This window comes from Pithys albifrons, chromosome 1 (genome assembly GCF_047495875.1).
Source record: "Pithys albifrons albifrons isolate INPA30051 chromosome 1, PitAlb_v1, whole genome shotgun sequence".
NCBI lineage: Eukaryota > Metazoa > Chordata > Aves > Passeriformes > Thamnophilidae > Pithys > Pithys albifrons.
The window spans coordinates 112,050,683-112,063,213 of NC_092458.1; the positions used below are offsets into that span (position 1 = coordinate 112,050,683).

Here is a 12,531-nt window from a genome sequence, read left to right on the forward strand (position 1 = left end):
GAATGTGGCGGTGCCGGGATGCGGGGGCAGCACCAGCATCCCGCGGGAATGTCGCAGTGCCGGGACGGACCCGCGGGACGGGATGGGGAGAGGGAGAACCCGCGCAGGAGGCGCTGCCGCTGTCCCATCCCGAACAATGACTCTCCAGGGGGGAGAAGCGAAGGAGCCGCGGCAATCCCCGCTCGCAGGGTGTCCCCACCGGGGAGGCGGGGGCAGCGCCCGGCCCGGCCCGGCCCCGGCCCGCCCCTCGGCGCGGGGAGGAGGCGGAGCCGGGCGGGCGTTCGTGGCCGGGCCGCTTCCTGGTCACCGCAGGAGAAGGAGGACGAGGAGGAGGCGGGAGGTGGCTGCGGGGGTCCGGCTGCCACCATGGCCTCGCTCTTCAAGAAGAAGACCGTGGACGGTGAGTGGGCGCCCCGGGGGAGGCCCCGCCGGCCCCCGGCCCTCGCACGGCCCCGGGGCTGGTCCCGGTCCCGGTCCCGGTCCCGGTCTCGGTCTCGGTCTCGGTCTCGGTCTCGTCTCGGGGGCAGCGGGAGCCCCGTGGGGGTCTCGGCCTCGGGTCCCGCGTCCTGGGAACTCGCAGGGAGAGGAGAAGGAGGAAGAAGAGGAGGGGGAGGAGGCCCCGGCCCGCCCTTGGTGACTCACCGGCGGCGCTCGGGGGCAGTCTCCGCGCCGGCCCTGCCGCTGCGGGCAGGGGATTCCCGAGGCGTCGGGAGAGGCCCCGGCGATCCCGGTGTGTGGGTGAAGAGAGGAGAAGGAACTGCATCTCTCGTGGCAGCGAGGGAGCAGAGCAGGCCCGCCAGGAGTTGTTTGGGCCCAGGAGGAAGCGGGACGGGAGCGGTGCGGGCTGCGGGATCCAGATCGGGACCCGCCGCCGCTGGGCCCCTGGCGGCTGGAAACAAGTTGGTCTGGATGTCTTCGTAGCCAACGTATCAGAACGCTGAAGCTCAAGCAGAAGTCACGACATCCAATGTAAAGCCAAAAAAAAGGTCTCTTACCCGGCAGCAGCGCCCTGGGCAATGCTCTGCCAGGTGCGGCTTGGGGCAGAGGCTACCCCAGGGATGGGGAGCCCCGGTCGGGCTGCCTGGCATGTTTGGGTGCCCTGTGCCAAAACTGGTGGTCGGCGTTTGAAAAGGGCTCTCCAAAAATGACGCTGAGAGTCAGCCAATTGTGTGTCACCGAGGGAGGACACGTAGGGGTTCCCACTTGTCTCTTCCCATCTTTGGTGCGACACATGGGAAGGGAGGAACTTCCATGACCAAGGCAGAGATGGCACGAAGCTGCTGTTGACCAAGTGGTAGGAACCAGGTCAAGCCCTTCCTGGATGTCTCCTGTCCAACCTGTTTTAAGGAATGGAGGTGCTTCCTCCTTGCCCTGATGTGTGAAACAGCAGCGTGACACACAGGAGTGGGTGTTGGCAAAGGATTGTCTCAGGAACATCCCATCATCTTCTGTCTGCTCAAGTAAAGTTAGGAATTTGCATCAGTTATCAGAGGGAAACAAGGACCAAGTTCTCATCTTGGCCTTCACTTCTAAAAAGAAATGAAAGGGCCTGTGGCTGCAGATAAGTGATTGTTTTCAATTTGTTCCTATCCATAGTTTTAGCCACTATGTGAGATCAGAAATCAGACATAAGCATCGTGCTCACTCTTATTGTCTCCTCACTTAAGTACATTTCTTGTTTCTTACCATCGTCAAGTTCCTACCCCTCAAGCTTTCTACACTAAGGGATTTTTTTAAATAGTTAGCATAGTTAGAAAAGCCAGTCTGGTATGTAGCTATTAAGCTTTTTCTTTAATTTTTGCAAGTGCAGCTGTGCCAGTAATATACATTTATCTACCTTCAAAATTACTTGCCTGTAGCGTTGTTTTCAGAATGATTTCCACTGCTGCTTTGTCAGTGTGAGGAATAGTGATAACAGTGTTATATTCTATGTCTTCTTTCAGTTCTTCGTTATTATCTATTGAAAAGTCTGCATCTCCCAAAGATGCTTTTTGTGTAGTACTCAAAGCAGTAGGAGCCCTGTAAAAATAGGTGTCTTTTTCACAGCGTTTGTTTGGAAATAGGTATTTATTTGCCCTAGAGCTATTGGTTATAGGACATAGTGTGTATTCTGTCTTTAAAATGCCACTTAAAGTTTGGGGAGTTTTTCTGATTCAAACCTATGAATGTCAAAATAATTTCAGCAATGGATGTTTTACAGTATTTCTGAATGTGGGAATGAAGAACGTGAATACTTCTTTCTGTTTGCAGAAAAATTGCCCCAAGCCTTAAACCATGAAAAAGGTGGCCTGTGCTTCTAGAATTTACCCTTCATGACTTCATTTCTGTTATTAACTCTGCCTGTGTGTATTTGATTTTCACATGCTTCAAACCTTGTAAGTATAATATCAGTGCCCTACCATGATGTTTCTTCTGTGGATTAGAAGAAAGAGCACTAAACAAAGTTTATGTGACAGTCAGCTCCTTTCACACTCTCACCCAAAGTTATCTAGTGTCATGTAGATGCATATACTGAGTAAAGGAATCTCTCTTAAATGCACCCACTTCTTTCCTCTGTAAAGGTCAGAGGATGCTGAGTCAGGTGCAGACCTACCTCTCTGCCTTTGCCCAGGTGAATCACACGTAGGCAGGCTTTGTAAATTCTAACAAAAGTTAATTGCAGCTGGCATGACTGATGCCTGGGTTGTCAATAATTCTTGCTCTAATAAGAGGATGTTACCAGTAAATGATTGTTTAATAGTACAGTGGACAAAACTCCTATGAAGTATGATAGGTTTCACCTGACAGTGTTCAAGTTTCTGCTGGCTGCATCAGTTGTCAGGAGACTTAAATTTGCTATAAAGGCCTGCACTTTCCTATCTTAATATTCTTAAGCATCTTTTAATTGAAAAGATTCAAACACTGTGGCTTTATAGTCTGACTTGAAATTGGGCTGCTCAGTGTGGTACATTTGTGGAGGTAAGTTCTGTCAGATCAGAATAAGGAAGAGAAGAACAGGATGCAGGACTTGTGTCTTGGAGCATCTTCACCTTTTTAGTGGAGCTGAAACTCCTCAACTGCCCTGAGATCTCATACATCAGGTCTCTTCAGCTGCTCTGCCCATTGCAGTTGGGCCTGACTGGTGGAAAAGCAGTGGGATGACAGTGAACATGCTATTGCTCAGTTTGTGTTGAACTTATTTTTACTTATTTTTCTGTAACTGAATTTTTACTGTGGGGTTCTGATTCTTGCTATGGTTATGGTGCACAGAAACATATCAAGTAAAATAGATTCTTCCCCTTCCCCCTCCCCCCTCCTCCCTTCCTTCCACAGTAGATGGCCTATGCTGCTGAAACATCATCATGCTGTATCCATAACATTCTATTTTGACAATATTTCATATATCTGGAATGCTGACAGTTCTTTTCTAGCTGGCAGTTCACTCTGAACAAAGAGAGGCTGTCAAACATCGCTGTATGTCTGCAGGGTGCTTAGCAGATGTTTATGTAGTATTGAAAACTTTTCCCTATAAATATTTTCTTTCCAGATATAATAAAGGAGCAAAATCGAGAGTTAAGAGGTACACAGAGGGCTATAACCAGAGACAGAGCAGCACTTGAAAAACAGGAAAAACAACTGGTAAGTAGAGCAGGGAACTTTTTAAAACAAACACACACACAATGTAACAGAAAACTTGCAAAGTGTTAAAGATACAACTCAATGTATAATAATTGAATGCTGAAAAGAGTTGTCTTCCCCTTTTTGACTTTTCAGTTATTAAAATTTTTTGAGAAAAATTAATTATCTGAAAGTGATTCTCAGTCTCTGACATAGGAGAATTCTGAAACTGTGTTTAGGGAAAATAACTGCATTAGTTTTTCCTGCAACATTCTCTATCCTTCAGAAGGCTTTTTCTAAAAGGCTTGTAAACAAGCTGGTGGCATTGTGGTGGAAAAACTAAGAGAAGAGTCAATGCTATCACATGTTACCCTGACTTTCCAGTGGGAGAGAGTACTTGAAAAACAATAGAATATTGTGAATACCCCATAGGGTTGTTATTTCATTCATACAGAACTTCCCTAAAATTAGCTAATGATAGTAAGACTATTTGCCTAAATTATGATCTATTTAAAACTTACTGTGTGTGAGCTCTCAAGTATCCAGTGAATGAATTCTGCACCTGTGTGGCAGTATAATTGGATAAATGGATGTGACAGATGGTGGGGTTTGATGCATGAAGACGCTCAGACTGTGGGAAAAGCTGTGCAAATCCAGCCAGTTTCAGTAGCTGCTGAGGTGGTGTTTGATGGCAGCAGGCTGGGAAGAGAGTGGGAATAATAAACTAAAAGAGATAAGAGAAATTGTTTCTGGAAACTTTGAACATATAAGATATAGCAGGTTTACTCATAGATTAGGCATTTTTCAGTATGAAATATTCCAAGTCTTGAAATAGCTTGAATTTTCATGAATACTCAGGTTGTAGTTTTGATTACTACAGTAAATTGTTTCAGATGCACAGACAGACTGAGTTGGAAGGGACCCACAAGGACCATCGAGTCCAACTCAAGTCAATGGCCCACACAGGGGATTGAACCCATGACCTTGGCATTATTACGACCAAGTTTTAACCAACTGAGCTGATCTCAGAAATCTTGGATTTCTGAGGAGAAGAGTTAAGAAAAGAGCAGCAAAATATGTCTTTGAAAAAGTTAAAATTTGCTGCTAGAATGAGATTAATGTAAAATAAATACTAATTTTCATTGTCAGATCAGTTGAAGGACCAAGGGCATGACAGTCAATCTTAGGACATTGCATTATGTACTTTCTTAAGAAAGACTTTATTTTGCCTTAACTTTGAGGTTAAGAAAACCCAATTACATTAATTCTAAGTATAAAAATACCTCAAAGTATGCAGACAGTTCTGTTTCAGTTCAGTAATCTGATATGACTACATGAATTTTGATTATTGTTTGTTTTCCAGAAGAACATAACTGACTTGAATAAGCTTGTCCCAAACCTCTAAAAAGCAAATAACGTACCCAAAAATTACCCAAAACTTTTTACTTAAGAATAAAAATCATCTATTTATAGAGTTTGATTTCTGCAGCTGGATTATGTGCAGTGACTTAGCAAAGTTTGAATTTCGCTTTGAAAAATCAAGTTATAAATGCTACGTAGGTCTTTCAACTTAGTGAGAAAATCCCTGTTTTCAAAGGTTTGCTGTTAAAACTAGCGGGTACAAACCAGTGTTTGATAGTGTGAAAACTAATCCCTCTTAACCTTCACAACACTTTAGGTAAAAAAAAAGGAGATAATATTCTGGGCATGTTATAGAAATTCAGTTTTGTGGCCTCTGTGAGCTGCTTTCAGAGAACAGCTTTACTTCTGTTTCAGGCCTCTAATGTTTTTGAGCAGTCTCATGTTTATTTGCCAATCTCTGCCTTCTGGGATTAAAAATAGTATATTTGACACACCCTTTAGAAATTATGAATTTACAGAGAAGATTTTATGCCAGTGTCATCTCTATAGTAAAATTAATGATGATCTTTCCTACTAGCCAGGGTAATGCAGTGGGTCAGTTTACACTTGCCTTTAAATGTGACTGTTTTGCATATCCTGGTGGTTAGTATTTATCTTTTCATATATTCTTATAAATGCAGTTTTCTGCATTACCAGTGCCCATAAAGTGAAGCAACTGCATTCCTGTGGTGGGCATGTTCTCCTGAAGGGTCACAGGAGAAACCTGGTCTTTAAAGGCTGCTTTTACTTAATAGTAAAACTCAACATTTTTGAATGGACGTGTTCAAAAAAACTGAGTTAATATGGCAAGACCTCCTTAAAAAGGCTGTAAAGGAAAAAGTAGTTGCAAAGTTTACATTATCAAGTCACAAATCAGAAGGCATATTTTGAAGAATCCCAGCTGACAACATTATTTGTGCCAGACTCTTTCCTGGTACCTCTGGGCTAAATAGCTTGTTATTTCTCTTTGAACTGACAGATTGGGGTTTGGGGTTTTTTTTGTAAGCCAAAAGTGTCTTTCTTACGTTATAGGCAAATGTTGTTGTAGACAAATTATACCACTTTTATCATGTTTTAATTTAGGTCCATCTGAATTATGAGGGTAAACAGCCTGTAATCATTGCTCATCTGACTTTATTCTTCCCCAGAGAGGTTATAAGATTCTCTGAAGGCTGAAAAAGTGTTGAAAAGAACCTGTGAACTCCCTATTTCTTACCTGAAAGATGTGTTTTGATTCCCTGTGAATGCAAGAAGTAAAAGATGATTAGAGTCATGGCACAGTAGTTGAATGGCCATAAGAGTTTCTTCACTTTTTGGGGCTTTTTTTAAAGTGTTGCTCCTTATCCAGATTTGGAACTGGATGTGCACATATAAGTGGATAGGACATCATGCTGAAGTTGAAGTCTTTTAGGGAACTCTGGGCTACCACACTGTAGTTCAGTTTTGTTGTGTTTTTTTTTTATCTTGTGGTCAAATCATACCAGCATTACATTCATTCTGATAAATAGCCTTGGTAGAAAAGCAAGGAACTATTTATATAACTTTAAATGTCTTAAAAAATTCAAGAGAGAGCTAATTCAGAATTTAATTATTAGTGTTAAGGCTTAATTATAGTCTTTGAGTGAAAATTCTGTAGAATTAATCTCACGCCTTTTTTACAGGAACTGGAAATAAAGAAAATGGCAAAGACTGGTAACAAAGAAGCCTGTAAAGTGCTGGCCAAACAGCTCGTGCAGCTGCGGAAGCAGAAAAATCGGACATACGCTGTCAGCTCTAAGGTCACTTCCATGTCCACTCAAACAAAGGTCATGAACTCTCAGATGAAGATGGCAGGAGCTATGTCAACCACAGCCAAAGTAAGGCATCACAAGACATTCTTTTAGATTAAAATGCAGCATATGGTTGCAAAAATTGTGTTATTTTGTATAAGGTAATTGAAGGGTTAAAATTTCCTGCTTACTGCCCCAAGTGGTCTTGAGGATACAGCAGAGAAATGTAATTTAATGTTGGATTTTTGTTTAGTCAATCCAGCCTCTTAACACCTAACTAAGCATATTTTCATAGGTCAGACATCTGTCAAATGTTTACATGGTAAAAATAAAGTAATGCTTGTGAAAGAACTCTTAGTACATCAAAAAGAAAACCCAAACCATGCTGCCACAGTGTCTTGCCTGTATACATTGTTACAAGCAGGTTTTATTGGGAAAAAGTAGGGCATGCTTCATCTAGAAATCAAGGCAGTGTATCACTATAGCTTTGTGGCTTGGGCAAGAGGAGGGTTATTGCTTTGGATCTTAAGTTCCCAAAGAAATATAATCTTGACTTCTCTGACATTCTCTCCGTGCTCTCTAAGGAAACAGTATTGCATTAAGTTTTCTCACAAATCTCATCTCTTTTATAAAAAGAGTGTGAAAAATCTCAGTTATCTGAGTTAGTTGTGAAGTTTTCCTATTTCCTTGAATTGATAAAGAAGGATTTTGCTTTTGGCAAGGAGGATTGCTCAGCCTGAGGTGTAGGAAACAGAACTGGTGCACATCACTGTAGAACCAAAGCTGTGCTTTTATCCCACCCACTCCAAGTTAAATCCAGCGAAATGCCAGTTAAACAGATCAGTGCCAATACCAGCAGTTCAGTGATACAAACCTGTGGCTCTGTAGCAAACTTACACAGGGGACTTTGACTGATCAGGTTCAGCAGCTTACTCAGTATTTCTACAACTGTGTTCATGTGAACTAGTTGGTCTTTCTTTGTAATTATTACACGGTTGAGTTGTTTTTATCTGATACATCTTGGATTAAATTTTTACAAATTTTTACTAGATTTAGTTATGAAGGTAAGTCAGTATAAAAAAATACACAAAAATATTAAATAAATTACCCAGCATCAAGAAAAATTTTGGTTTTTGAAACATTCTAGGTACTTCTGTGGACTAGTTTGTGTAATGTTGCTGGAGGGGAAAGACTTAAGTTCTTTTACTCTCTTTTAAAGTCAGTATTTTGCCTTATCAATGGGTAAGCTTAAAGAGTTATCTCATCAAACCATCAGTGAAAAATATATGAGATCAGTTGCCTGAACAAGCAAGGCAAATATGAATGCAGAGATTTCAAAATATTTTCAGTATACTTTTCAGATGTATGGGACTAACTTTGGACATAGTACTACATTCAATTCATGTTCAGTTACTTATTTCTTTTAATCATGCATCTGACCCTTATTTTCTGAAGGTATATAAACTGTATCAGTGCAGATACTTTTGTTGTCCATCTGTAACTCTTGCAAAAGAATTCTAAAGAAGCAAGACCCTCCAAGTCCAGAACAACTTTTAAAATTCAAATAATTGTAGTATGAACACAGTCTTTGAAATTCAAGTAACATTAAAAGCATAATACATCATCACTCTGACATGAAGGCAGAAGACAGTCTGGGGAGCCAGTAGTGGCTGTAGTGGCTTGATACCATTTAATTAACCAACTGTTCTCAAAGATGGTTAAATTTTAAATTTCAGTTGCTCATGTCTGTATTTATGTTCTGATATCCTGTGAGAGATACAGTATCTTGCTTCCGAGGAAAGGGGAAAGTGTTACCTACCAGTGCCTGCAAAGGCAACACTGCCTACTTGTAGTAAAATTTTTGGAATCATTACACTGTCACAGCAAGATCTCTCCCCATCACAGAGGTTCATCCTAAGCTAGTATGTACTTCTCAACACTTCAATATTTGCTTTTCAGAGAAGAGTAATTTATCCATTAATGTATAACATAAAGAAACAATATTAGGCCTGTCCTCTAGTGGTGGGTCAAAGAAATGTTCCTTTTGAAATTGGAACCTGCAGCCATTTACTTCTTTAATGTGTGTAGCCTTCAAGTTAGTAAATATTCTCCCATTCTTTTCATTCAGATCAGCTGATTTTTCCTAAAGGCCCGGAGAGGGTCGTGGTGCAAGAAAGATTCAGACATTTAAAACTATATCTATTAGGGTAGTAGATAATGATATTTCTTACTAGGTGCAGACTGTACTATTGATCTGTCATGTATCTGCAGTTCTCCTGGGATGTAAAGAGACAAGGAAAAAGAAATTAGAACTGAAGAGTTTTTATTAGAAAACTCTTATTCCTTCTTAATGAATATATTGGTATTTCATAATGTCTCATTGTATGATTAAGAGCTTTTTCCATATTGATAGACAATGCAAGCAGTTAATAAGAAAATGGATCCACAAAAGACACTACAAACTATGCAGAATTTCCAGAAGGAAAACATGAAGATGGAAATGACTGAAGAAATGAGTAAGTTCTGCACTGTAGGGAACAGCTGGGTGCTCTTGGAAGGGTATAGCCAGTCTGGAATTATTGATGCTTGAAGTTTTATTTCTACAATTAATGAGACTGACAGCAAAATTGAAGAGCAAACATAACAATGTATGTCTGAACAGTGAGACTGAGCTTTAGGATTTTTAGAAGCTCTACGTTTTAAATCCAGGATCTTCCGATCTTCCTGCAAAACACTCATCATACTTGTAGAAAGAACATACTGGAAGGGGAAGAGGCTTTGGAAGCTGGTGGTGATGGGGGCAGATATACAGGAGCTGAACTGTTCTGGTGAAACTAAATATTTTTAAAAATGCAATCATGCTTTACCCTGATACAGTGGTATTATTACTGGCAGTGATACTACTGCTATACAGTGGTTGTACTGTTTTGGGAGAGTAGAAAAATGGTACTAGGTTATGTTAGTTATGTTTTTGCTTAATGTGGATTTTTTTCTTCTTTCTCCTAAGTTAATGATACTCTGGATGATATTTTTGATGCTTCTGATGAAGAGGAAGAAAGCCAAGATATTGTTAATCAAGTGCTTGATGAGATTGGAATTGAAATCTCTGGCAAGGTATGGCCATTTTTACTCAGTTTGTATGGTTTTTAAATAGTTTAATTTAGCAGCCTCATTTTACAGTTTTATTCTAGAAGTCAGCTTATCATAACAGGTATTGTTCTGTCTAAAGAAAGCTTCTGTCTTCTTCTAGATGGCCAAAGCTCCATCAGCTGCCAGAGGTTTACCATCTGCATCAACATCAAAAGCTGCCACCATATCAGATGAAGAGATTGAACGACAGCTCAAAGCTTTGGGAGTTGATTAGCTTGATGGCAATTTAGAGCCTACCTTGTAATTATTCAGCCGTAGACAGATATAAAAAGTGCAAATACTCTTTCAATGCAACTGATTTCTGGGACAAGTCTGAAGCTTCAGAAATGACAACTTGAAGTTGGTACTGCAGGAAGGAGAGAATATTATAAATCAATTTACAGAAGGAAGTACATTTGATATGTTTGTTGCATGGAGTCTTTTTGACTCTGGACCAGCCATGGGTATAGTTCTGATGATAAATTCATTTATACCCAATCCAAATCTGTCCTCTGAATTCAAAGTTTTCTTCTATCTCACTTCCTGGTTTCCCTCTAGAACTGGCTGTTCTGTGGCTGGTCATGCCACCTCCTAGGACAGCAACTGTGTAAGATTTATCATTTTTATAAAACTATTGCTATAGAAACATTCTTAGACTGTCATTTTAGCACAAATGAAACTTCACCTTTGCTCTTAGTTGGAAACTATTTTTGTCATGAGAAATAGCCTTGGAAGTCTAGCAAATTCAAGCAGAAGGAAAAAGCATTTTATATAATTGTTTCAGATTCCTGTAGCGACTTTTGAGTTGATTAAATAATAGCTAGTTATTCTCCTTACCTGAAGGGAAGGATACACTCCTTGTGCAGTTAATTTTTCCAGAAGAGGATTTACATTTGTTAGTGAACTTTATTGCATGAAAGGCACTGATTGAACTCTATTGTACTGTAACAGAGCTGGTTTCAACAGAATTGCTGTGCCTTTATGTATATAAATCTTGTACCTTTGTGATTTTCTTTCAAATGAGTTTTTGAGAGGTGAGTAAACTTGTAATTAAGATTGTTTCACAAAATACTGTGGTGAGACCTCTCTGTACACTCGATGGGACTCAGTGCTGAAGCTGAGAAATGCACTTGCTCAAAAATGCAACCTGTGCATTTGCAAAAAGGACATTTGCCCGAAGCAACATTTGTACATATTTTACAGTATTTCTTTATGGAAGATAACTGTGCATAACTGTATTGTTTGATAAGATGCAATTGATCACATTGATAAGCTAAATCTAAGTTTTAGTTTTGAGAACACTTTTGGATCCTAAATGATAATTACTTGTCTAAAACACTATAATAAAAGTGTTCTGGTTCTCTGAAGGTTTTTCTATGGTCTCTGAGCTGCATCAACATGATTCTAGCTTTAAATGGAATATGCATTGGGCTAATGAAATAAGAACTGTTGATACTTGAAATAGACAAAGCTTGAGCAGCAGTTTCCACTTGTGACTTCTCAGATGGTGTGATATTCCTCAGCCCAAATTCTGCTGGAGATTATTTGCCCCTCCGTTGTGCTGCTTTAGAGGGACTGTTCATTGAACAGAAACAATAATTATCTTTGCTTTAAAAAGAGAAAATACCTCCCAAGAGCAAAACCAGGATAATTGCGGGAGGACAAACTTCATATAGAGACTTCGCTGCTAGAGAAGCTGTATCAGGAAACCTCTATGAACCTGCTGTTGTCACACCATCTGTTGTTTAGGGTGGAAGTCAGCAGAGAAAGAGAATTCATAGGAGAGCCTTCCTCCAGTTTTGGGCATAGAAATGCAGGTGTTCTTTCTCTTTCAAGGAAATAATGGACAAACAATGAATCTGTCAGGTAGTGGGTAGGAATGTGTAAGTTAATATATTTCACACATGCAATACAAGGTGAATTTTTTTTACAAGTTATTTTGTAAAATTCTAATAAAAGGCTGTTTATTCCACAATGACTTTGTCCTCTGTAGGGTTAGTCTTACACATCTATCCCTTAGCAGGCTTTCTTTGTACTCCTGTGAGCTCTGATAATTATTCCTTTAACTTGAGCTACAAAACACCACAAAATTTGTGGCAGTTGCTTTTCTCCCTTCGTCTTAAACTCAGCATTCAGTAAAGGCTTGATAAAGTTCACATTTACTTGTTCTGTAACTGGGTACCCAAGTACTGCTCTTAGGCACTGAAGGAGAAATCACTATGCGAACATAGGGACAAATTGTTGCTTACTGATTGATTTTAGTTTGCAACAGCTAGATGTCTTGAAATGTTGGCTGCTTCCCCCACTTGGCCTTCTGTTCTTCTTTTGCAAGGAAATGTCGCTACATGTCATCTTTCATTTTCTTTTGTTCTATTTCTGCAATTAGCCTTCACTTGTGAGACTTTTTGTAGGACAAAACCCCACTTTATTATGGTAAGGCTTCTTGGATTAACTATTACAGCAGGTTAAAATGCACCTCAGACTAAGACACACAGCTGAAAAGAGGAAAGTGTGACTAAAACAGAACTAGAAACCATTACCTGGAGTGCCAAATGTATAAGAATACTTTATTGGATGGGGAGTTTGGGAAATGCAGTCTTACAGCATTTTTAAGAGGCCTTTTATAATTAAGAAA

At 40.2% G+C, this 12,531-nt stretch overlaps 1 protein-coding gene across 1 annotated transcript; it reads left to right on the forward strand.

The window, feature by feature from the left end:
• Positions 1-239: 239 nt before the first annotated feature.
• On the forward strand, positions 240-11,871 carry CHMP2B (charged multivesicular body protein 2B). Its single transcript, XM_071563606.1, has 6 exons — positions 240-400; positions 3,527-3,618; positions 6,660-6,854; positions 9,181-9,283; positions 9,775-9,881; positions 10,018-11,871. Exons 1-6 carry the CDS (start codon positions 367-369, stop codon positions 10,129-10,131), a joined length of 645 nt encoding a protein of 214 aa, XP_071419707.1. The 5' UTR covers positions 240-366; the 3' UTR covers positions 10,132-11,871.
• Positions 11,872-12,531: the final 660 nt, after the last annotated feature.